Source organism: Carettochelys insculpta, chromosome 7 (genome assembly GCF_033958435.1).
Source record: "Carettochelys insculpta isolate YL-2023 chromosome 7, ASM3395843v1, whole genome shotgun sequence".
In the NCBI taxonomy this organism is placed as follows: Eukaryota; Metazoa; Chordata; order Testudines; family Carettochelyidae; genus Carettochelys; species Carettochelys insculpta.
Window position 1 is genome coordinate 29,825,166 of NC_134143.1, and position 24,511 is coordinate 29,849,676.

Here is a 24,511-nt window from a genome sequence, read left to right on the forward strand (position 1 = left end):
CAACACCCCGCAGCGATGGCAGCCAGCCAGCCCCCCAAGCACCCCAGGGCACCCCCCCCAAGGGGAGCCAGGGCTCCCAGGCTGGCAGCCAGCAGGGGAAGAGACAGTGGGCCTCCTCCTGGACGGAGGCCGAGATCCGGGACCTGCTGGGGATCTGGGGCGAGGAGGAGGTGCTCCAGGTAATGGGGAGCAATAGGCAGAATGTGGATGCATTCGCTCGGCTGGCCGAGGGCCTGGCTCCCGGGGTCATCCTGCCTGCACTCCTGACCACGTCAGGAGTGAGGTTAAGGAGCTGCAGAATGGTTACGCCCGGGCCTGGGATGCGGCCAGCCAATCTGGGGCCGCCCCCGCCACTTGCCCCTTTTATAGGGAGCTCAGGGCCATCCTGGGCCTCCAGTACACCTCCTCCCCCCTGGCCAATCTTGACACATCGGCCGACGAGCCCCAGCAGGCCCCGGAGACGGAGTCTGCCCTGGAAGCAAGCCCTGCACCCCAGGGCCCCCCCCAGGAGCCCACCCCTGTGATGCTGGAGGAGAAGGAGAGGGACTCCTCCAGTGACGGGGGGCTCCGCATTGCCCTCCCATCCCGGAGCTCCAGCAAGGCGTCCACCCAGTGGGTGTCCCCTGACCGTGGGAGCGGAGCATCAGGTATGTACCCCCCGGTGCACACCCCCGGGGTTAAGGGGCGGGGACAAGAGACATGACCAGGGCCCTCCATATGCCCAGATGACCATGGCCCCAAGGACAGCAGTGGTATGCCCCTCAGAAGAGTGCATCAGCCCCTGCCCCCCAGCAGGACAGCGCCATGGGGGGAGCGGAACCTAGGGTCCCCCGTGGGGGGTGGACACCCATCAGCAGCAGCAGCATCTCCCGGGGACGGGGATGGGGAACCAGCAGCAGAGGGGTGGGGGGACAAGGGCCATGGGTCAGGGCCCACACTAATGGCTGTCCCCACTCTTCTTCCCCCTTGTTCCGCAGCTGCACCATCGGAGGGCCCAGAGAGCGCCGGCAAGGTGTGCGTCGTCCCGGAGAGCCCACCAGGACCATCCCAGCAGGCCAGCCCCTCAGCGCAGCACCGACCAGCCCCAGGACGAAGCCAACGGCAGAGCCACCCGAGGACGGCCACAGACCCCCAGCTGCTCGCAACCCTCCGGTGTCAGCTGGAGGTGTTGGAGCGGTGCCTGCGGGTGGAGGAGCGGCGGCTGGAGCTCCAAGAGCGAGTGCTGGCCTGGTGCCAGGAGGCCTGGGGGGCCTTCATGCGCACCTTTGAGCGCATAGCGCAACACCTGCCCCCCCGCCCCCGCCGCGCCGCCCACCATGCCACCCGCCGCTCCTCCTGCCATCCCTCCACCATCAGCCACCCTGGGGCCTGCCACCGAGGGGGACCATGGGCCTGGGGACACCGCCCGGCCGTATTTGCCGGTTCTCCTGGCCCCCACCCAGCCTTGCCCAGGGCTCTGGCCGAGGCGAGGGTCGCGCCCTCCAACACCGGGCGCTGGACATTAGGGTGCGGGGCCGAGGATGTGGCCCCCCATTTGTACATAGTTTTTGTTGGACCCTGTTTTGCTAGCTGCCCCCCATGTAAATAGTTCCCCCCCTTTTTTTCTATGTTATTAATAAGAGGATGCACTGTTTGGTTTGAAACAACATTTCCATTTATTTCAAAGAAAAGTGTCGGGGGGTGTGCTCTCGGGTGCTCTGTGGTGTGAGCGTGGGGGCAGGGAGTGTTGTGGAGGATGGGGGGCGGGAAGTGGGTGGCTCGCCCACAGCTGGCCCTGCCAGCGTTCACCCTGCAGCCTGCTCAAAATGGGCCTGCAGGGCCTCCCGGACCCGGATCCCCTCAGGGTCGACCTGGCGACTAGGGGCAGCGGGTGGCTGGACGTCGGCCCTGCCAGCCTCCACAGCCCAGCCCTGGAAGAAGGCCTCTCCCTTGCTCTCCAACAGGTTGTGGAGTGCGCTGCACGCGCCCACAACCTGGGGGATGTTGGTGAGGCCTTCATCCAGGCAGGTGATGAGACACTTCTAGCACCCTTTGAGGTGGCCGAAAGTGCACTCAACCACCTGGTGCGCATGGTTCAAGCGCGTGTTGAACCGCTCCTGGCTGGCTGTGAGATGGCCCGTGTAAGGGTGCACGAGCCAGGGCCGGAGGGAGTACGCTGCATCTGCGACGACACAGAGGGACATGGTGGTGTCCCCCACAGGGATCTCCCGCTGGGGGATGTAGGTCCCCGCCTCCAGCCAGTGGCACAGGCCTGAATTTCTGAATACCCGGGCGTCGTGGGTGCTGCCATGCCAGCCAACATAAATGTCCAGGAAGCGGCCCCGGCTGTCCACCAAGGCCTGGAGGACCACAGAATGGTAACCCTTCCTATTGAGGAAGCGTCCTCCGCTGTGCTCCGGGGCACGGATGGGGATATGGGTCCCATCCAGAGCCCCAAAGCAATCTGGGAAGCCCAGGCTGGCAAACCCCGCGATGGCAGCATCCGGGTCCCCAAGCCGCACGAGCCTGTGGAGGAGCAGGGCATTGATTGCGCAGACGACCTGCAGGGGAAGAACATGAAAGAGCACCAGTGAGGGGTGTTCAGGGTGTGTGTGGCCCTCCACCCCCGGGCTCCCCCCCCGGGTCCTCTTACCTCCGTGAGGACAGCCCCAGCGGTGGCCTTGCCCACGCCGAACTGCTGCCCTACGGATCAGTAGCTGTCTGGAGTGGCCAGCTTCCAGACAGCGATGCCGACCCGTTTCTCGACAGTGAGGGCATGTCGCATGGAGGTGTCCTGGTGCCGTAAGGCAGGGGTGAGCCACTGGCAGAGCTCCAGGAATGTCTGCCGGCTCATCTGGAAATTCTGGAGTCAGCGGTCGTTGTCCCACTCGCCATGCACCAGCCGCTCCCACCAGTCCGTGCTCGTGGGCTAGCTCCACAGCCGGCGGCTTGTGCGGCGGGGGTGGGGGTCGGAGGGCAGCAAGGTCTGGGGCTGCTTCCTCATCTCCTGGGGGCAGCTCCTCTTCCACAAATAAAAGATGATCAGCTGCCTCCTGCATGGCACTAAGCAGGGCAATCACTGCTCCTGCAGGGGCGGGTGTGTGGACTTCTGGCTGCTGCTGCTGCTGCTGCTGCTCCTGCTGCTGCTGCTGCTGGGGGTCCATGCTGCTTCCACGGGGTGTGCGTGCTTGTGGCTCTGCAGACCGTGTGCTGTGCAGGCTGAATGTGTCTGGGAGGGGCCCTTTAAGGGAGCGGCTTGCTGTTGCCCCGGAAGTGCTAGTCCACCCTGTGACCCTGTCTGCAGCTGTTCCTGGCACCCTTATTTCAATGTGGGCCACTGTGGTGTGTAGATGCTCCCCTGCAGCGCCTACTTCGATGTAGTGCTGCCCAACGTCGATGTTGAACGTCGACGGCACCAGCCCTGGAGGACGTGTAGACGCTATTCATCGAAATAGCTTATTTCGATTTCGCTACATCGAAATAAGCTATTTCGATATAGCATACCCGTGTAGACGTAGCTATTGAGAGGTTCAGCAAAAGTTAATGTTTGAGTGAATCCACTTTTTGAGTCGAATACTGTTTCCAACTCTGTGCTTCCAATCCCCATCCTGAGTCGCTAACATTTTATATCTCCACAACTAAGGAAGGACACAGGTACTAGCAGCTGAAATGTTCAGCGAAAGGTTCAAAGAAAACCATTATTGATTTTCAAACAGAACATGAAATGAAGGTAGGGCTGTAAGGGAAATGACAGTAAACATATGGGCAACATCTACACTAGTCAAAAACTTCGAAATGGCCATGCAGACAGGAATAAGGGGACTTCAAAGTAGCAGGGGTCCTTTCGAAAAGAAGAACCGTCTGGACGAGCCATGCGGCGGTGAGCCGTGTCAATTTCGAAGTGCCGTGGCTGCTGGCATTCTAATGAGGCACTGAATATGTATTTCAGCGCTTCATTAGTAAACTTTGAAATGACCATTTGCAGAGTCATTTTGAAGTTTTTGGCTAGTGTAGACACAGCCATGATGTTCTCCATTAGTACCATTGCTTTTGCCAGGTGCGAAAAAATCACCATCTGGAAATGGTGGCAATGTATCTAGTTGTTTCTGGACATGGCCACATGGGTGAGGGGTTTTCTTCCAACAAATGAAATACTGACAAGAATTTTTAATTTTTTTTATCAATTATTTCTGCATTAACTTGGGAGATTCTAGCAGGGGAGAAATGTTTTTTGTTTATTTAAATACCAGCAGACAGTCCTTTTCTAAGAATTTTTATTCAGTTTCTATCAAACACAGATAAATTAATAGACTGGGTCTACACAACACAGCTTTCCCTTTCCCAGCAGATCCATTCTAATGAGCAGCCTCAAAATTGCAAATGGCTGCTCATTAGCATGATCCTGCAGCTCATTAGCATAGCCGCACGAGAGCTCGATCTCGGCAGAGAGGGGTGCCAGCAGTAAAGAGGCCATAAAGAGGCATAAGCGTCTTGCAACAAAGGGGGTTTTTGCTGGCAGGGGCACATACATATGGCCTCCTTACTGACGGCACCCCCCTCTGCCGAGACGGAGCTCTCACGCAGCTATGCCAATAAGCCATGGGACCATGCTAATGAGCAGCCATTTGCAATTTCAAGGCTGCTCATTGGCATAGATCTGCTGGGAAACCTGTGCAGTGCAGACCCAGCCATATTGTTTAGAAGAGATAAGTATGTAATGAATGGATAAAAGTGTTGTCCTTTATTGAGCTTGGCTAGTAGTTACATTATATTCGATGTTTTCTTTACCCATATTTCCCACTACTATTACTAAATATTGTGGTATTGTATTTTTCTGAGGCAGGCGGTGCATTGTCTGAATTTCAGTGCCAGAGAAAGTGATTCTTGTGTAATACATTTGTCACGTGTCTTGAGAGCATCTGGAATGAAAAGTGTAGTGTGCTGTACTTTAAATATAAAGTACAGATTGAACCCCTCTTGTCCGGCACTATCAGGACCTGACTGGTGCCGAATGAGAGAATTTGCCAGACAACAGAAGATCAATATTTTCTAGCAAAATACCAACACTTCCACTGCTTACTGGGCTCTTAGAAGACATTGGGGGCAAATAAAAGCACAGAATACTGAGAGCCATGACTGACGGCTGTAACCAAACTTTATGGGACCAAGGGAAACTTGGTCATCCAGCTAACTAAAATCATGCCAGATTACGGAGTTTGCTGGACAAAAGAGTTCTAGATCAGAGAGGTTCAATCCCTACTACTATCATTTTATCATATCATTACACAAGAATGAATCCACAGAAACAATAACAGGGAATTTGGAAATGGCAGAGATGTTTAATGATTTCTTTGTTTTGGTCTTCACTGAGAAATCTGAAGGAATGCCTGACATAGAGAATGCTAGTGAAAAAGGGGTAGGTTTAGAAGTTGAAATAAGAAAAGAACAAATTAAAATTTACTTAGAAAAATTAGATGTCTGCAAATCATAGAATCATAGAACACTAGGACCGGAAGGGGCCTCGAGAGGCCATTGAGTCCAGGACCAATCACTATCTACACCATCCCTGATAGACATCTATCTAATCTGTTCTTAAATATCTCCAGCGAGGGAGATTCCACAACCTCCCTTGGCAACTTATTCCAGTACTTGACCACCCTGACAGTTAGGAACTTTTTCCTAATGTCCAACCTAAACTTCCCTTGCTGCAGCTTAAGTCCATTGCCTCTTGTTCTCCCCTCAGAGGCCAAGAAGAGCAAGTTTTCTCCCTCCTCCTTATGACACCCTTTAAGATATCTGAAAACCGCTATCATGTCCCCCCTCAATCTTCTTTTTTCCAAGCTAAACAAGTCCAATCCTTTCAGCCTTTCTTCATAAGTCATGTTCTCCAGACCTTTTATCATTCTAGTTGCTCTTCTCTGGACCTTCTCTAATTTCTCCACATCTTTCTTGAATTGGGGTGCCCAGAACTGGACACAATATTCCAGCTGAGGCCTAACCAGCACAGAGTAGAGCGGTAGAATGATTTCTCGTGTCTTGTTCACAACACACCTGCTAATGCATCCCAGAATCATGTTTGCTTTTTTTGCAACAGCATCACACTGTTGACTCATATTTAACTTGTGATCTACTAGAACCCCTAGATCCCTTTCTGCTGTACTCCTTCCTAGACAGTCTTTTCCCATTCTGTATGTGTGAAACAGATTATTCCTTCCTAAGTGCAGCACCTTACATTTATCTTTATTAAACTTCATCCTGTTTACTTCAGACCATTTCTCCAATTTATCTAGATCATTCTGAATTTTGACCCTATCCTCCAAGGTAGTTGCAACCCCTCCCAGCTTGGTATCATCTGCAAACTTACTAAGCATACTTTCTATGCCAATATCCAAATCATTAATGAAGATATTGAACAGAACTGGTCCCAAAACAGACCCCTGCGGAACCCCACTTGTTATGCTTTTCCAGCAGGATTGAGCACCATTAACAACTACTCTCTGGGTACGATTAGCCAGCCAGTTATACACCCACCTTATTGCAGCCCCATTTAAGTTGGACTTGCCTAGTTTGTCGATAAGAATATTATGCGAGACTGTATCAAATGCTTTACTAAAGTCTAGGTATACCACATCCACTGCTTCTCCCTTATCTACGAGTCTCGTTATCGTGTCAAAAAAAGCTATCAGGTTGGTTTGACATGATTTGTTTTTTACAAAACCATGCTGGCTGTTCCCTATCGCTTTACTACCTTCCAAGTGCTTGCAGATGACTTCCTTAACTCCCTGCTCCATTACCTTTCCTGGCACAGAAGTTAAGCTGACTGGCCTGTAATTTCCTGGGTTGTTCTTATTCCCCTTTTTGTAGATGGGCACGATATTTGCCCTCTTCCAGTCTTCTGGAATCTCTCCTGTCTCCCATGACTTTCCAAAAATGAGAGCTAATGGCTCAGCTACCTCTTCTATCAGCTCCTTCAGGATTCTAGGATGCATTTCATCAGGCCCTGGTGACTTGCAGACATCTAATTTTTCCAAATGGTTTTTAACTTGTTCTTTTTTTATTTCAAAAACTAACTCTACCCCTTTTCCACCAGCATTCACTATGTCAGGCATTCCTTCAGACTTCTCTGTGAAGACCGAAACAAAGAAGTCATTAAGCATCTCTGCCATTTCCAAGTTCCCCGTTAGTTTCTCCCTCCTCACTGAGCAATGGCCCTACCCTGTCCTTGGTCTTCCTCTTGTTTCTAATATATTTGTAAAAGGCCTTCTTGTTACCCTTTATGCCTGTAGCTAGTTAGAGCTCATTTTGTGCCTTAGCGTTTCTAATTTTACTCCTGCATTCCTGTGTTATTTGCCTATGTTCATTCTTCGTAATTTGTCCTAGTTTCCATTTTTTATAGGATTCCTTTTTTAGTTTGAGATCATGCAGGATCTCCTTGTTAAGCCAGGCAGTCTTTGCCCATATTTACTATCTTTCCTACATAGGGGAATAGCTGGTTTTTGGGCCCTTAATAATGTCTCTTTGAAAAACTGCCAACTCTCCTCAGTTGTTTTTCCCCTCAGTTTTTCCTCCCACGGGATCTTACCTACCAGCTCTCTGAGTTTACCAAAATCTGCCTTCCTGAAATCCATCATCTCTATTTTGCTATCTTCCCTCCTACCAGTCCTTAGAATTGTGAATTCTATGATTTCATGATCACTTTCACCCAAGCAGCCTCCCACATTCAAATTCTTGACCAAGTCCTCCTTATTTGTTAAAATCAAATCCAGAACAGTTTCTCTCCTGGTGGCTTTTTCAACTTTTTGGAATAAAAAATTGTCTCCAGTGCAGTCTAAGAACTTATTGGATAGTTTGTGCCCCGCTGTATTAGTGTCGCAGCATATATATGGATAGTTAAAGTCCCCCATCACCACCAAATCCTGGGCTCTGGATGATTTTGTTAGTTGTTTAAAAAAAGCATCATCCACCTCTTCCACCTGGTTAGGTGGCCTGTAGTAGACTCCTAACAGGATATCACCCTTGTTTTTTACCCTTCTTAAACTAACCCACAGACTCTCAACACGTCCATCTCCTATGTCCATCTCCACCTCAGTCCAAGTGTGTACATTTTTTATACATAAGGCAACACCTCCCCCTTTTTTTCCCTGTCTATCTTTCCTAACCAGGCTGTAGCCTTCAATACAAACATTCCAATCATGTGTATTATCCCACCAAGTTTCTGTGATGCCAATGATATCATAGTTGTATTTATTTATTAGCACTTCCAGTTCTTCCTGCTTATTACCCATACTTCTTGCATTGGTATATAGGCATCTTAGATATTGATTTGAACTTTCCCCCCAGTTTTTTCCTGGCCCTCTTTTTACTCTGACATTGTTGCCCATGCTCCCTCCTACTTCCGACCCATCCCCCAGGTTTCCATGTTTTCCACTTACCTGCGGGCTTTGCTCCCCTGTCCCCGGCAAACCTAGTTTAAAGCCCTCCTCACCAGGTTAGCAAGTCTGTGTCCGAATATGGTCTTTCCCCGCCTCGAAAGGTGAACGCCATCTCTGCCTAGCAGTCCTTCCTGAAATAGCATCCCGTGGTCGAAGAAACCGAAGCCTTCCCAGCGACACCATCCACGCAGCCAGGCATTCACCTCTAGGATGCACCTGTCTCTGCCTGATGAAATACCTCCTAGAATCTTCAAGGAGCTGATAGAAGAGGTATCTGAGCCTTTAGCAATCATTTTTGGAAAATCGTGGGAGACGGGAGAGATTCCAGAAGACTGGAAAAGGGCAAATATAGTACCCATTTATAAAAAGGGGAACAAGAATAACCTGGGAAACTACAGGCCAGTCAGCTTAACTTCTGTGCCAGGAAAGATAATGGAGCAGGTAATTAAAGAAATCATCTGCAAGCAATGGAAGGTGGTAAGGTGATAGGGAACAGCCAGCATGGTTTTGTTAAAAACAGATCATGTCAAACCAATCTAATAGCTTTCTTTGATAGAATAACAAGCCTTGTGGATAAGGGAGAAGCGGTGGATGTGGTATACCTAGACTTCAGTAAAGCATTTGACACCGTCTCACATAATATACTTATCAATAAACTACGCAAATACCACTTAGATGGGGCTACTATAAGGTGGGTGAACAACTGGCTGGATAACCGTACCCGGAGAGTAGTTATTAATGGTTTTCAATCCTGCTGGAAAAGTATAACTAGTGGGGTTCCGCAGGGGTCTGTTTTAGGACCGGTTCTGTTCAATATTTTGATTAACGATTCAGATATTTATCGGAGGGGTAGCCGTGTTAGTCTGGATCTGTAACAGCAACAAAGGGTCCTGTGGCACCTTATAGACTAACAGAAGAGTTTTGAGCGTGAGCTTTCGTGAGCACAGACTCACTTCATCATCTGATGAAGTGAGTCTGTGCTCACGAAAGCTCACGCTCAAAACTCTTCTGTTAGTCTATAAGATGCCACAGGACCCTTCGTTGCTGATTTAGATATTGACATAGAAAGTACACTTATTAAGTTTGCAGATGATACCAAGCTGGGAGGGGTTGCAACTTCTTTGGAGGATAGGGTCATCATTCAAAAGGATCTGGATAAACTGGAGAAATGGGATGAGGTAAACAGGATGAAGTTTAATAAGGACAAATGCAAAGTGCTCCACTTAGGAAGGAACAATCAGTGTCACACAAACAGAATGGGAAAGGACTGCTTAGGAATGAGTACAGCAGAAAGGGATCTAGGGGTTATAGTGGACCACAAGCTAAATATGAGTCAAAAGTGTGATGCTGTTGCAAAAAAAGCAAACATGATTCTAGGATGCATTAAGAGGTGTGTTGTGAACAAGACACAAGAAGTCATTCTCCTTCTCTACTCTGCGCTGGTTAGGCCTCAGCTGGAGTATTGTGTCCAGTTCTGGGCACCGCAGTTCAGGAAGGATGTGGAGAAACTGGAGAGGGTCCAGAGGAGAGCAACGATAATGATCAAAGGTCTAGAGAACATGACCTATGAAGAAAGGCTGAAAGAATTGGGCTTGTTTAATTTGGAAAAGAGAAGATTGAGGGGGGACATGATAGCAGTTTTCAGGTATCTAAAAGGGTGTCATAAGGCAGAGGGAGGAAACTTGTTCTTCCTTGCCTCCGAGGATAGAACAAGAGGCAATGGACTTAAATTGCAGCAGGGGAGGTTCAGGTTGGACATTAGGAAAAAGTTCCTAACTGTCAGGGTGATCAAACACCGGAATGAATTGCCAAGGCAGGTGGTAGAATCTCCATCACTGGAGCTATTTAAGAAGAGGTTAGATAGATGGCTTTCAGAGATGGTCTAGAAAGTGCTTGGTCCTGCCATGAGGGCAGAGGACTGGACTCGATGGCCTCTCGAGGTCCCTTCCAGTCCTACTCTTCTATGATTCTATGAAATTTACTTCTTGGTTTCCTATTTATCATCCAACAACGACTTTCACATTAAATTTGTTCATCTTACAAGTCAAAATTTTGCTAAATATGTTCTCAGCATGGTATTTTATAATCCAGACGTATTTCTTCAGCTTCATCCACTGCATCATTCATCACCACCAATAAAGGATTTTAGATTCACAACATAGCCAGTAATTTTGTTTGACGATGCATGATCGGTGGGATAGTCTATAATACAGTCTCCACAGCTCTGTTAGCTGTACGGTGCTGGCAGAAGAAAAAACACATTTTTGCCAATAGATATAGCAGATGTCAATTTTACAGTATGTGCGTCATAACCATCCTTTAAACTGAATTATGCTTACAAGCTTCATTTCAATGGAACTATGAATAAAAAATATTCTACTATTTGCACAACATTTGCATTTACATAGTATTATTTCCTTGGAAAGTTACCATACAAATTATATAATTGTTTGGAAAACAAAAATTATAAAATCTCAGAACATTTAAGGGAATGAAGGGTATAACTAAACAGCAGCCTTATTTTGAAATAAGCTATTCCAGAATAGGTTATTTTGAAATAACGCTTCTACACACGAAAATGCATTTCAAAATAGCACTTAGTTTGAATTACAGTGTCTACACACACAGAATCTATATTGAAATAGAGCCATTGGATGCACTATGGCTTAATTTGAAATACGCTCTATTCCCTGTTTTAACAGCACCTATGCAGCATACCCCCTTATTCTGTGGCTAGTGCACCCATACACCAGCCACCTGCACCAAAGTAGGAGGTCTTCAGTGCCCCCCTCAACCGAGCGTGTAACCTGGTTCAGTGTGCCTTCAGGCATCAGAAGGCGAGGTTTCGCTGCCACCTCACCAGCCTGGACATGGGGGAGACCCATGCCCTCACAGTGGTGGCTGCCTGCTGCATCCTCCACAATCTTGTGGAGGGAAAAGGGCAAGTCTTCCTGCAGGGGTGGGGCGTGGACATGGACCACAGCTTTGAGCAGCCGGCCATGGACCCAGCCCACCAGGAGGACGTGGATGGTGCCAACATCAGAGAGGTCCTATGGGAGAGTTTCTCCCAAAGACCCCAATGACCCTCCTCAGGGAACCCCCCATGGGGGCTTCAGGCCCAAAGCCCTTCCCCATCCCCACCACAATTCCTGCCCTCACTGTAGCCCTGGTGAAGCTCCTTCACCTTGCAGGCAGGGTGGCTGTGCTCTACCAGGGCTGTGGCCAGGCAGATGTGCCTTGTGGTATTCCTGCACTTAGTGCTAGGGTCAAGCAGGATGGCCTCGTTGCCCCAGAGGTCCAGGAAGTCCTGGAGATCAGGGCCTGTCCATGAGGGGGCCCACTTTTTGGCCTCCCAGGATGGGTTTTGGGACCCTGGAGAACATCCTCCAAGGGGCTGGAGAGGTCTTGGGCAGCCTGGTTCATGTTTCCAGGGCTCAAGGGGTGGCTGCCAGCATGTACAACTAGAAGGGTGTGATTCTGCTGCTTGCACAGGCTCAGCTTCCTGCCACAGGGTTTCTGGGGGCTCCCTGCAGGTTTAGGAGTGGCTGGAGGCACTGATCATTGAGGTGTGAGTGCTGTGGAGTGGGCATCTTGCAGCTCCAGCTGGCCAGCACTCAGGATTGAAGGGCTCACCCTGGCTAAAAACAGCAATGTAGACTTTCGGGCTTGGGCTCTGAGACCTGGCAAGAGGGGAAGGGTGTCAAAGCTCAGATTCTAACCGGCGTTTCTACACAGCTCCTTTTAGACTACCAGCATGAGCTCTGTGAAGCTGGGCTCTAAGGCTTGCTGTTGTGAGGCTTTTTATGTCTTGTATAAATGTACCCTAATTACTCTATTGCTTTATGTCCATGGATGACAGTTATGGTCTTTTCTAAAACCTTTGGTTTAAGCAAGATCAAAGAGAACGTTCTCTCAGACGAGGGTCCTCACTGATAGGCTATGTCTACATTAGAGAGAGTTGTTGACAAAACTGGGGTTTTGTTGACAAACTCAGCACTTCCACCAATAGTGTTCTGCCACTCCACAATGAGGAATAATGCCTTTGTTGACAGTTTCTGTCAACAAAAAGCCGTGTTGATGCCCTGGGGCGGGGGCTCTGTTGACAGACAAGGCTTCTGTTTCACTGGGAAGCCCTGTTTCCTGAGCTTCCAGTGGGCCATTCTGTTAGGAGAGCAGCCAGGCAGTAGATGGCTTTCTCGGTCATCTTTTGTGTGTGAACGTGATCTGTTGACAGAGGTTTTACCAGAAGATCTCTTCCGACAGTAACTTCTGTTGACAGATTGCTGTAGTGTAGATGCAGCCATAGAATTTATCACCTGGAAAATAGTCATGCTACTTTTTACACGGTTTGTTGAGACGCTGCTAACTCAATAATTTCAGTTGTTCTGCTTTTGACTATGTGGGTGAATCTTTCTACCAGCTTCCCAACCTCACTTTTCTGTTTGTTCTGTTTTCCTCTTCTATCTGACTACATATGGATTGATCATGTGGGGGTGGTTTTCATTTTTGATGCCTGTGTATTGAGAACATATGGCAAAGGATGCATGTAGCCTAGTATCCTGTCTTCTGACAATGGCCAATGCTAGGACTCCAGAGGGAATGAACAGAACAGGTAATCAACAAATAATCCATCCCACTGCCCATTCCCAGCTTCTGACAACCAAAGGCTAGAGATACTCTTCTGCTCATACTGGCTAATAGCTATCAATGGACCTATCCTTGATTATTTAGTTGCTTTTTTGAATTCTGTCAGGCTATGTCTAGATTACACCAATTTCTCAATATCAGAAGAGATGTTCTGACAAAACTTCTGTCGACAGATCGCAGCCAAAATGCCAAGTGGGTCACAAGAGTGATCCACTCTGTCAACAGAAAGCATCCGGACTTCCCAGCTGCTCTCTCTACAAAATGGCCAACTGGAAGCACAGCTGACAGGGCTGCCCAGTGTCCTGGAAGCCCTATCTGGCGACGGAGGGCCTCACGGAACTTCCAGAGTGGCTTTCTGCCAACAGATCTCTGTCAACAGAGGCATTATGCCTTGTGGGGAGCAGGATAAGACTGTCAACAAAATTGCTGGATTCTGTCAATTTACTGTCAACAGAACGCCTTGGGAGTCTGGACACTTTCCAGGTTTTGTCACTTGATCTTCACAACATCCTCTGGCAAGAAGTTTCATGGGTTGACTATGTGTTGTGTGAGGAATTACTTCCTCTTGTTTGTTTTAAACCTGCTGCCTATTAATTTTGTTTGTTGGTCTCAGTTCCTTTGTTACGAGGAATAAACAACGCTTCCTTCCTTCCTCTCTTCTCATCAGTCTATCATAAACACACACACACACCCCCTACTTAATACACTTTTTCAGCTGTGGATTGTTACCACAAACCCTCCACTGATAACATTTATGGGAAATGCAGGATAGGCACTTACAATGTAGTGATTTTCAAAGGTCAATTCTGTATTTGTAGAGAATAAATACACTAGCTAAGATGACTAGTGGTGACTCAGTGACACTTTACAACAGTACAGCTGTGTGAGTGAATAAGACAATAGGAAGTTTATTTCATGATTTGGGTTACCTTTTGCCTATAAGAATGTTAGACAGTTCTAGCACCAATTAATCTATTAGCCATTAATTTAGCACCAGTACATCTATACTGGTGCTAGAATCAGCCATAGAAATTTCTATCAATGAATTACTTAGTCTTATTCTGGGCAGGGTTGGAACTGGCTGCTTAAAACATTTGTACTGTGTTCTATTTGTTCTCTCACTGTTGCTAGTACTGATGCAGCTGTACCCACCTAATATACCACAGCAGTTGCAGACTTAAGGCTAGGTTTTAAAGAGTGCTCAGTGCCCACAAGCTACGACTTAGATACCTGAATACATAACCAGGTTTTTCAAAAGGGCCGTGGAGCTCCTGACAACTCTTTGAAAATCTGGCTACTTCATCTACCTGTCTACAAAGAAGCTACTGTCTGCTGAGATCCTTTTACAGTTTGGCCCTAATTGTGAGTCGTGAACATTTTTTAACAAAATCCAAACCTCATATTCCAAAGAGAACTGGCCTGTTTATGAAGAACTGTGAGAACAAAGTTTTCCAAAATGTCTCTACTAGCTGAAGGAACAAAGAGTCTTGTGTTTTTGTCCTTCAGTTGCAGCTCAAAACTTTATTCTGTTGCCTTCAGCAAGTTTATTGTCCAGGATTTCAGTCTAGATTTAATACTCAAAGTTGTGATCGTGATTTAGTTTACTGTATGATGCTTCATGAAATGCTTTAGTGGTCTCCAAGTCAGTCACAATCAAAACCACCATTCCCTAAACTTTGTATGTAAATGAGCCTTTAAAAAAAATCTATTGCTTTTGTTGGACAACATCAGTTATTCCAAAAAATTATTGTTGGCAATAACTTTGTTTCTGTTCTTTAATGTTAATCTTAAACACAAAACAAATCAAACATACACATGTGCAACAAGGAAATAGTCAAATGGACGAAAGTCTATAAAATTTTACAGTATTTACTTATTTCAGCAAGAGATTTGTGTTCTCCATTTTAAGTTTATGATATCTGAATTCAGTAAAAGTTTTTGTGCAGAATCCTACAGCAACATTAGGCCTTGTTGCAATGTGTATATATCATTCTAGTTATAACACATCTATTGAATTACAAACAAAGCAAGAGAAAACAGGAAGAGAAAAGGTGACACATACAACATTCCTGAGTTAATTGTACTGTAGGAACTTTATTTTTGGCATTTCCTGATTTTTCAGGTTTAAACAGTACACATCTAAGGCCATGATACTACATAGTTATCAGGATGACCAGACTGCTGTGTCTGCATGAAGCTCCACAGACATCTCTGGGGTGCTGTATGAGCAAAACCATTTGCCAGCATGGTTCATAGTGCAGGATTGGCATCTGAATGTTGTATTAACATTTGGTCATTTTCGCATGCTTTTTTTATTAAAGGAACACACGGGAAAGAAAAATTGCCTATGGTTGACTTTTCAATGGCTCCATCAGACAGACCTTCTTCCTCCATTTTCTCTGCTATAAGGTTGCACAATATAAAGGAGAAAGACCTTTAATTTTTTATTATACACTGCACTTTCTTTTTGTTAGCAGCACGTATTGAATAAAAATCAGCACAAAAAGGGCTAAAATACCTAGAACAAGTATAAGACTCTCGAATTATGTTGTACTATTTCATTATCTCTGAAACTTCATTCATTATATTTTTATTCTGAAATGAACTCCACATTAAAATTGTGTCTCTGAGTGTTATGGTACCATTTTCCTAATCCCATTACTTCCCTCTGCTAGAGAGCAACATCTGATGAAAAACTGACCCACAGACATCAGGGACCAAGCAATGATTCCCCAATCTTCAACTATACAACTCAAGATGTATCTAAGGTACAACCTTGTTTTCCAACCTTTGTGACATGTAATTCTTATCATTAGATTTTTCATTTCCAAATTCTGTCTTTGACATAATTAGTAAAAAAATACAAAAAATGACAAGAAAATACTTTATCATTGTTCTAGAGAGTTGTTATATTTGCATACAAAGATCCCAGGTAAAAATCCTACAGCTCAAACTATGGTCCTTAGCATAGCAGTGCTGTGAAGACAATCACACTTGGAAGTGGGAAAATGGAATGCCTTTTATTGCTTGAGGTTGACTGTTCTGTTCAAAGAACAGTAACCATTCAAACCATGTTGTGCTGGATTCTCCTTTGCACTGTAATAACTTAATTGACTATAAGAGGGAAAATTCAGGTGCCATGCTTTCCTCTTCCTTTTTTCTTATTATAATATGCATAAAAGCCAAGAGTTTAAGACTTTATTGGCTTCTGTTGTCCAAATCCCCATCCTCTAAGGCTGTATCTAGAGCAGCCCCCTTCTTCGAAGGGAGCATGGTAGTCAGCCTCATCGGAGAATACGAACAAAGTGCTGCATATTCATTGCAGCACTTCATGAGGCTAATTCTTCACACGTAACTTCAAAGTGTCAAAATTATGGGAGTAAAGGCACTTCAAAGTAGCACAGGAACTTCAAAGTGCCAGCGGGTACACAGTATGCTATCAGTTTAAAGTTTGACACTTCAACGCTGGTGCGGGGAGAATCAGCCTAATGAAGTGCTGCATATTAACCGCAGCACTTTATTAGTAATCTCTGATCAGGCTCATTACCATGTCCCCTTTGAAGAAGGAGGCAAGTATAGACATAGCCTAAATGTTCAGGGCTTCAGATTATTGTGATTACACAAAGTGCTTACTCTGTGAAGACACAACACTCCACATTCTCATTCCAGTTCCATTTAATCCATATGTAGCGTAAATCTGTTTTCCTGAATTCTCCAAATACTCCATGTACCTAACTTCTGATCTCATACCCCCAACCTAATAACCTGCTCAGACACTTTATTCTTACCCCCAAACCTTGTAGCTACACAAATGTACATGACACTTTACAAAGCAGTGTAGCCAGGGCATGGCTGAGGGATAAAAATTTTTGTGATTTTCTCATTTACTAAATATACAAAGAACAACATTTTTGTGTAGTGACTCTCAGACACTCTCACAATTGTTAATCTTCAACAATAATTTAAAAGTCAGAAAATGAAAGCTGGAAAAGACCCCTGATATTAAGGTGAAACTGGAACTCAGCCTCCAGTACAGTTTGACTGGACATTCCTGGTGCTTGGGGAAACCATGCCTGGCAAATAAGTGACCAGTGTAGAATGGAAGTCTCCCTAATACAACACATTATGTTCAGGTCAAGATACTTGTTTGATGGTTTACTTTTTCCAATGTTCCAAGGAAGGAATGGAAAAGTGGTTAGTGTACTAGCGTGAGACACGGGAGAAATCACAGACTTCCTATATGACACTGGGCAAGTCACTTGGTGTCTGTAAAATGGGGAAAGTAAAACTTTCCTACCTCTCTGGGGTCTTGGAAGGGTAAATGTAGCAAAAAAGAGATTGTCAGGAGCTCAGAAACTATGGGTAACTGGGGAATATACACTCATCCCTCATTAAACGAGTACTTCATTTACAAGTACTCGCTTAAACGAGGGATACAGAAAGGCTACTCACCGTAGTAACGGTGGTTCTTCGAGATGTGTCCCCATGGGTGCTCCACATTAGGTGTCGGGCTCGCCCGGCGCCGCAGATCGGATCTTCCAAGCAGTTTCTGCCAGACCGCACATGCGCCGGTGCGCGCCGCTCCCTTGCGCGCTCCTGGCCACGTGCGCAATCCGGTCCCCGCCAGTTCCTTGACCAACCGCCTCGGATGCTCCTGCAAAACACTAAACAGAGATCTGAAGCGGGGAGGATGGGTGGGTGGTGGAGCACCCACGGGGACACATCTCGAAGAACCACCGTTACTACGGTGAGTAACCTTTCTTTCTTCTTCGAGTGTCCCCGTGGGTGCTCCACATTAGGTGACTACCCAGCAGTAACCCAAGATAGGAGGTGGGTAATCGGATCATGTACAGCTTGTCCCCGAGAGGACTGCTGTCGAGAGCTGGGTATCCTCTTGGAATACCCTGTGAAGGGCGTAGTGCTTGGCGAAGGTGTCATAGGATGACCAGGTCGCCGCTCTGCAAATGTCTTTTAGCGCAACGCCCTTGAAAAAGGCTGTTGATGCCGCCACCGCAATAGTGGAGTGAGCCCTGGGCGGGGCCAGTAAAGGAGTCTTCTTGAGTTCGTAGCACATTTTTATGCAGGATACGATGTGCTTCGAGATTCTCTGCGAAGAGAGACCTTCTCCTTTCGATTTGGGAGCGAGAGAGACCAGGAGTCTATCCATTTTCCAGAGGGCTTGGTCCTGTCTATATAGAAGGACAGCGAGCTCCTCACGTCCAGGAGGTGTAGGCGCGCCTCTTTGTTAGAGTTATGAGGCTTTGGATAAAACGAGGGTAAAACAATAGGTTCATTAATATGAAACTCTGAAGAAACCTTAGGAACAAAGGCTGGATGCAGCCGTAGAGTCACCGCCTCCTTGGAAAAAACAGTGCAGGGTAGCGTTGCCATAACTGCTCCAAGCTCGCTCACCCTGCGACCTGACGTGATTGCGAGAAGCAAGGTCGTCTTTATCGTAAGGAGGCGGAGGGAAACCGTGGCTAAAGGCTCGAACGGTGGTCCCGTTAGCGCATTAAGCACCAGGTCCAAGTTCCACGAAGGTGGAAGCGGTTTCCGAGGGAGGTATAGGTTTACCAACCCTTTGAGGAACCTGGTAACCATGGGATGGGCGAACACTGTGTGCCCTTCCTCTTCGTGTCTGAACGCCAAAATGGCAGCAAGGTGGACCTTTAACGAGGATAGTGAGAGTCCTCCTCTCTTGAGGTCCAGTGAATACTCTAATATTACAGATATAGGCACCAAAAGGGGGGCCAGCTGTTTGGTAGAACACCAAGCTGTGAAGCGAGTCCATTTCTGCTTGTAGGTCTTCCTGGTGGAAGTCCTCCTGCTACTTTCTAGGACTTGTAGCACTTCCTCCGTACATGTGCTCTCTAGGGAGCTGAGCCATGGATTAACCACGCTTGTAGTCGCAGGCCTTGGGGGTGCGGATGCACTATGGACCCCTGGGCTTGCGTGAGCAGATCTGGTGCCACCGGAAGGGGCATCGGTGGACGGTCCAACATGCGCAGGAGTAGGGAGAACCATTGCTGTCGATCCCACGTTGGGACTATCAGGATCATTTGGGCTCCTTCACTCCTGGCTTTCTGCAACACTTTGTGGATCAGCACTGTGAGAGGAAAAGCGTAAAGCAGGGGGCCCCTCCAGGAGATCGCGAATGCGTCCCCCAGGGACCCCCATCCCAGTCCTGCCCTGGAGCAGAATTGCGGGCACTTCTTGTTGTGTTGAGTGGCAAACAGGTCTATTTGGGGAAAGCCCCATGCGTGAAAAATCGGTCGTAGCAGATCGCGACGGATCTGCCACTCGTGCGTGAGTGCGAAACGCCTGTTCAGCTGGTCTGCCTTCACATTGTGAGCGCCTGGTAAGTACGAGGCTTTCAAGGTTATATTGTTGGCGATGCACCACTTCCACAACCGGACTGCTTCCGCACATAAGGCACGGGACCGAGCTCCTCCTTGCCGATTTATACAAAACATGGTGGAGGTATTGTCTGTACTGATCCCGACTACTTGCCTTGTATATGGTCTCAAAAGTGTTTGCAGGCGTTGAACACTGCTCTGAGCTCCAGTATATTTATGTGCAGTGACTGTTCCGTGGAGGACCACAGTCTTTGCATCACCTTTTCGCCCATGTGTGCTCCCCACCCTATGTGGGAGGCGTCGGTAGTGAGAAAAACAGATATTTGTGGTTGGTGAAAAGGCACCCCTGTTAGCATGTTCTTGGGGTTCACCCACCGTTGCAGGGATCTGTGCACCTCTGTCGTGGGCGACACCACCCTGTGGACAGTGTGTGCTGCCGGTTTGTAGACGCTAGCCAGCCAGTGCTGCATGCTGCGCATGTGTAACCTGGCGTTCTGTACTACGAATGTCACTGCTGCCATGTGGCCCAGCAGCTGTAAGCACGTCAGAACCGGCACCGTAGGGCTGAAGGTGATAACTTGCAAGAGGGAGCCGATGGCCCGAAAGCGTGTCTCTGGTAGATACACTCTCGCTGTAATAGAATTTATGCGTGCCCCTATGAACTCTATGTCCTGTGTGGGGTCTATCTTTGATTTTGCCAGATTGATAACCAGGCCAAGCGAAAAGAACGTGCCTTCTGTGACGCGTATCATGCGTAGTACCTCCTCCTTCGAGGCCCCTTTGAGTAGGCAGTCGTCCAGATACGGGAATATAAATACCCCCTGTCTGTGCAGGTAGGCTGACACCACTGCCAAGGTCTTGGTGAAGACTCCGGGGGCCGAGGAGAGGCCAAATGGTAGGACCTTGTATTAAAAATGTTCTTTGCCTACCATGAACCGGAGGAATCGTCGGTGAGCCGGATGGATAGTTATGTGAAAATATGCGTCTTCTAAGTCGAGGGCTGCGAACCAATCTCCATTGTCCAGTGCCGTGAGGATGGAGGTGATTGTGATCATCCGAAAGTGTTGCTTGCGCAGGTACAGGTTGAGGCCTCGAAGATCTAAGATGGGCCTCCAGCCTCCTGTCTTTTTCTCCGTGAGGAAGTACCTCGAGTAGAACCTTTTCCCTTGCAGTTGCTCCGGCACACTTTCCACTGCCCCCATGAGCATGAGATGGTCTACCTCCTGCTTGAGCCTCGCTACGTGGGAGACCTCCTGGAGGTGGGGCCTGGGTGGAGGTAGTGGCGGTGGGAGCGACTGGAAGGGGATGGTGTCCCCCGTGGCTATGATCTACAGCACCCATTTGTCTGTGGTGATCCTTTGCCACTGGTCGTAGAATGGTCGGAGGCAATGGTGGAATAACAGCTTCGGATGACCTTGTGCGATGGTAGTGATGGCGCAGCCCTGGATCTGTGTGTCAAACTTGTGGCCTTTGGCCCTGCCCCGAGGACGCACGGCTCTGTTGGGAACGTCGCCTGGGAGTTCTGTACTGCTGGTGCTGTTGATGTCGCCCTTGCTCGAAACCCCTATGGTACTGGGGACGCTGTGGCTGGTACTGGTACCGTCTTTGTTGAGGGTAGTACTTTTTCTTTCTGTATGGAGGGGTGTAAATCCCCAGGGTCCTAAGTGTGGCTCTTGAATCCTTACTGGAATGAAGGACCGGGTCAGTTGATTCAGCAAACAGCTTCTGCGTGTCGAAGGGAAGATCGATGATCTTTGTCTGCAGATCCCTCGGTATACCCGAAGTCTGGAGCCAGGACTCCCTTCGCATCACCACTGCCGTAGCTGTGGAGCGTGCTGCCATGTCCACAACATCCAGGGCGATCTGAACTCCCATCCTCAAGGCCGCGTAGCCTTCTTGCACGATGGCCTTGAGCACCGGTTTCTTGTCCTCTGGAAGCGAGTCCATGAGGGAGGTTAACCTAGTGTAGTTGTCGAAATTGTGGTTCGCTAGATGCGCTGCGTAATTTACCATTCGCAACAGTAGTGTGGAGGAGGAGTAGACCTTTCTGCCGAACAGCTCTAGCTTCTTGGCATCTTTGTCTGTTCCCCCTGTCTTGAATTGAGATGTCTTTGATCTTTGTTGCGATGACTCTACCACCAAGGAATTTGGTTGTGGGTGGCTGAACAGGAACTCCATGCCCTTCGCCGGCACGAAGTATTTCTTGTCCGCTCTCTTGTGGACAGGCGGAATAGTCGCAGGTGTCTGCCATATCGTAGTGGCGGACTCCAAGATTGCTTCATCAAGCGGTATTGCTATTTTGGAGGAGGCTGGAGGTCTCATATTTTTGAGGAGTTTATGGTGTTTCTCTTGCACCTCTGCTGTCTGGATGCCTTGCATGAAGGCCACCCTTTTAAACAGCTCTTGAAACTGTTTGAGATCGTCTGGAGGATGGACGTCCCCCAGGGCCGTAGCCTTGTCCGGGGAGGAGAGCGAGGAACCACTAGGATACGCCTCTCTGGACCCTTCCAGTTCCTGTTGGCGATGGTACATCCGCTTGCTGGAAGTTTGCGAGGTAAAATCTCGGGGTTCCATAACCAGTTCCCCCTGAGATACTTGAGTCTCTGTCCCCGTTCGCGATTGCCCTCGGGGATATGGGACCGTCTCTGGGGATCTTTCCCTGGTAGAATGCCGGTGGTGTCTGTGCCCCGCGTGATAGGGACGAACATGGCAGCATGGGCACTGTTCTTGGGAAGGTGACCTGGACCACTCCCTTGGTGCGTACCCCCTGCGTCTGGGGGAGCGAGATCGTTGAGAGACATGGGACACTGGAGAGAGCGATCTGTTATAGTACTCCAGTGGCTCAAACCCCAAGAAGGATGAGGGTGGTCCCAGTCAGGGCAAGGCTGGTTGTAAAAATGGAGACGGGGGCTCCAGGTAGGCTAAGGGGGACCCCTGCCTTCTAGTTGGAGTCCGCAGCATGAGCGGAGGGCTGAGAGAAAGCAACTCTGCAGCCCTGTCTGGAGAGGGGCTGCGGTGCCTTGTTTTCTGTGCAGCCTTCCCCCTCCCTTGAGGGGGTGGCTCCGCCCCCTGACGTGCAGGGGATCTCGGCCCCGTCCGCGCCGCGCTCGGCACGCTCTTGGGCGGTGCCGTGCGGGCGGTGTCGTCCGGTGCCTGCAGGCTGCGTGCCTGCACGCTCTGCACCGCCGGTTCCCCGGGGGTCAGTGCCGCTGCCTGTGGTGCCACCGGTACCGGCGCTTGTTTAGCCGCCGCCCTGCTTGCGGTGTGGGGCGGCTGTTTGATCATCGGAGGCTGAGCCGCCTCCACGTGGCTCTCCGTCCCACCGCCGGTCAGCTGTTGCTGTGGCTGGGGGCTGTGCGCTCCTCCCGTCCCGCTCGCTGTTGCTGCCGGCAGGGATCGGGTTGGGGAGACTTTCCTCCGTTTTTGCGCTGATGGGGTGAGGGAGGCAGCTTTCCTTTTATGGGCCCCGGAGGGTCCCTCCTGCTGCGGCCGCTCCGGCACGTCTGGCTGGAGGGCCTGGTCGAATAGCAGCATTTTAAGCCACATCTCCCTGTCCTTCCTTGCTCTGGCTGTTAATTTTGCACAGAAGGAGCATTTCTGCGTGACATGGGACTCCCCCAGGCACCTTATACAGTGACTGTGCCCATCAGACGCTGGCATTGCCTCTCGGCAAGACTCACATTTCTTGAATCCTGAAGAGGCCATTGTTGGTGAGTCTTTTAGTTGTTAATGGGGTACTTAGCACCTTCTCTGTGCTGTTTTCCCCCTCTCGGATAGCCTGCCATGGCAGGAGGGCTAATGGCCCTAGGCTCCTGGCCTCCGGTGCTCCGCTTGTTACTAGGACTGGACTGAATTCCGTCCCGCTTGTTGTTTCTTGTTTTTTTGTTTTTTTTTTTGAAAATAGCAACTGGCTAACTTAACAATAGACTAAGAACTTGAAAACTTTAAAGAAAACAGTTAAAAACCATTGAATACGCTAACTTGGCCGTACCCTAGTCGGATTCCGTCTGCAGCCAACGGCGGATAAGAGGAACTGGCGGGGACGGGATAGCGCACATGGCCAGGAGCGCACAAGGGAGCGGCGCACACCGGCGCATGCACGGTACGGTAGAAATTGCTTGGAAGATCCGATCTGCAGCGCCGGGCGAGCCCGACACCTAATGTGGAACACCCACAGGGACACTCGAAGAAGAAACTTACCTACCTTAGTTCACTCTATGAGTGAACTTCCCCCGCTCATATGACCTCACCCCCCTCCCCACGGCTCCAACTCCTCTAGTCTGCACCACCCGCCAGCCCCAACCTGCTGCAGCCTGACCCCTGCTGCCCCTGCAGCCTGACACCCCACTTCTGCCTGCACTACCTGCGGCACCACAGCCCCAAACCGCAGCAGCCTGACGCTCCTGCCAGCCCCACAGCTAGACCACCCCCTGCAACCCTATACTGCGACAGCCAGACCGCCTTACCAGCCCAAACCCCCCTGCTGCCTGTACACCCCGCAACCTGAGACCCCTGCCAGCCCTGCATCCAGCCCCCACCCCCGCTGCTTGTACCCCCCAACAACCAGACCCCGTGGCTCCTCCCAGACCCCACTGCTTGTACCCCCACCAGCTAGACCCCTCCTGCAGCCAGACCCCCCCGCCCAGCCCTGTGGCCAGACCCCCCCACCCGCCACTTTTACCCCCCGTGGCCAGACCCTTCCATAGCCACCTGCATCCCCCGCGGCCGCCTGTTCCCTCCCTGTGGACAGACACCATGGCCGCTTGTACCTCTCCCCGCGGCCCTGTGACCAGCCCCTCCCCTGCCTGTACACCCCACAGCCAGACCCCCCTGTGGCCCCGCAGCCTGCCGCCCCTGCCACATGTATCCCCTACGGCCTGACCCCTGCCTCCACCTGCAACCTCTGCGGCCAGACCCCCCCATGGCACCATACCACGGCAGCCAGACCCCCATACCGGCCCGCAGCCAGACAGCCAGACCCCCCCTGCCACCTGACACCCTTGGCCCCACAGCCTGAACCCCCCCGCAACGTGCCACCAGATTTTAACCCTCCCTTCTGCTCACAGCCCCAAACTATCCCCAGACTTTAACTCTCCT

The 24,511-nt window shown here is 49.4% G+C and overlaps 1 protein-coding gene across 6 annotated transcripts in view; it reads left to right on the forward strand.

Moving 5' to 3' along the window:
* The window catches only part of MYPN (myopalladin), a 179,174-nt gene that overhangs the window by 103,251 nt on the left and 51,412 nt on the right, over positions 1–24,511 (forward strand). For all 6 annotated transcript variants that reach the window (XM_075000208.1, XM_075000212.1, XM_075000213.1 and 3 more), the window contains one exon: positions 15,734–15,826. In XM_075000208.1, the coding sequence (XP_074856309.1) occupies positions 15,734–15,826 (93 nt within the window). The remainder of the gene's footprint in view (positions 1–15,733; positions 15,827–24,511) is intronic.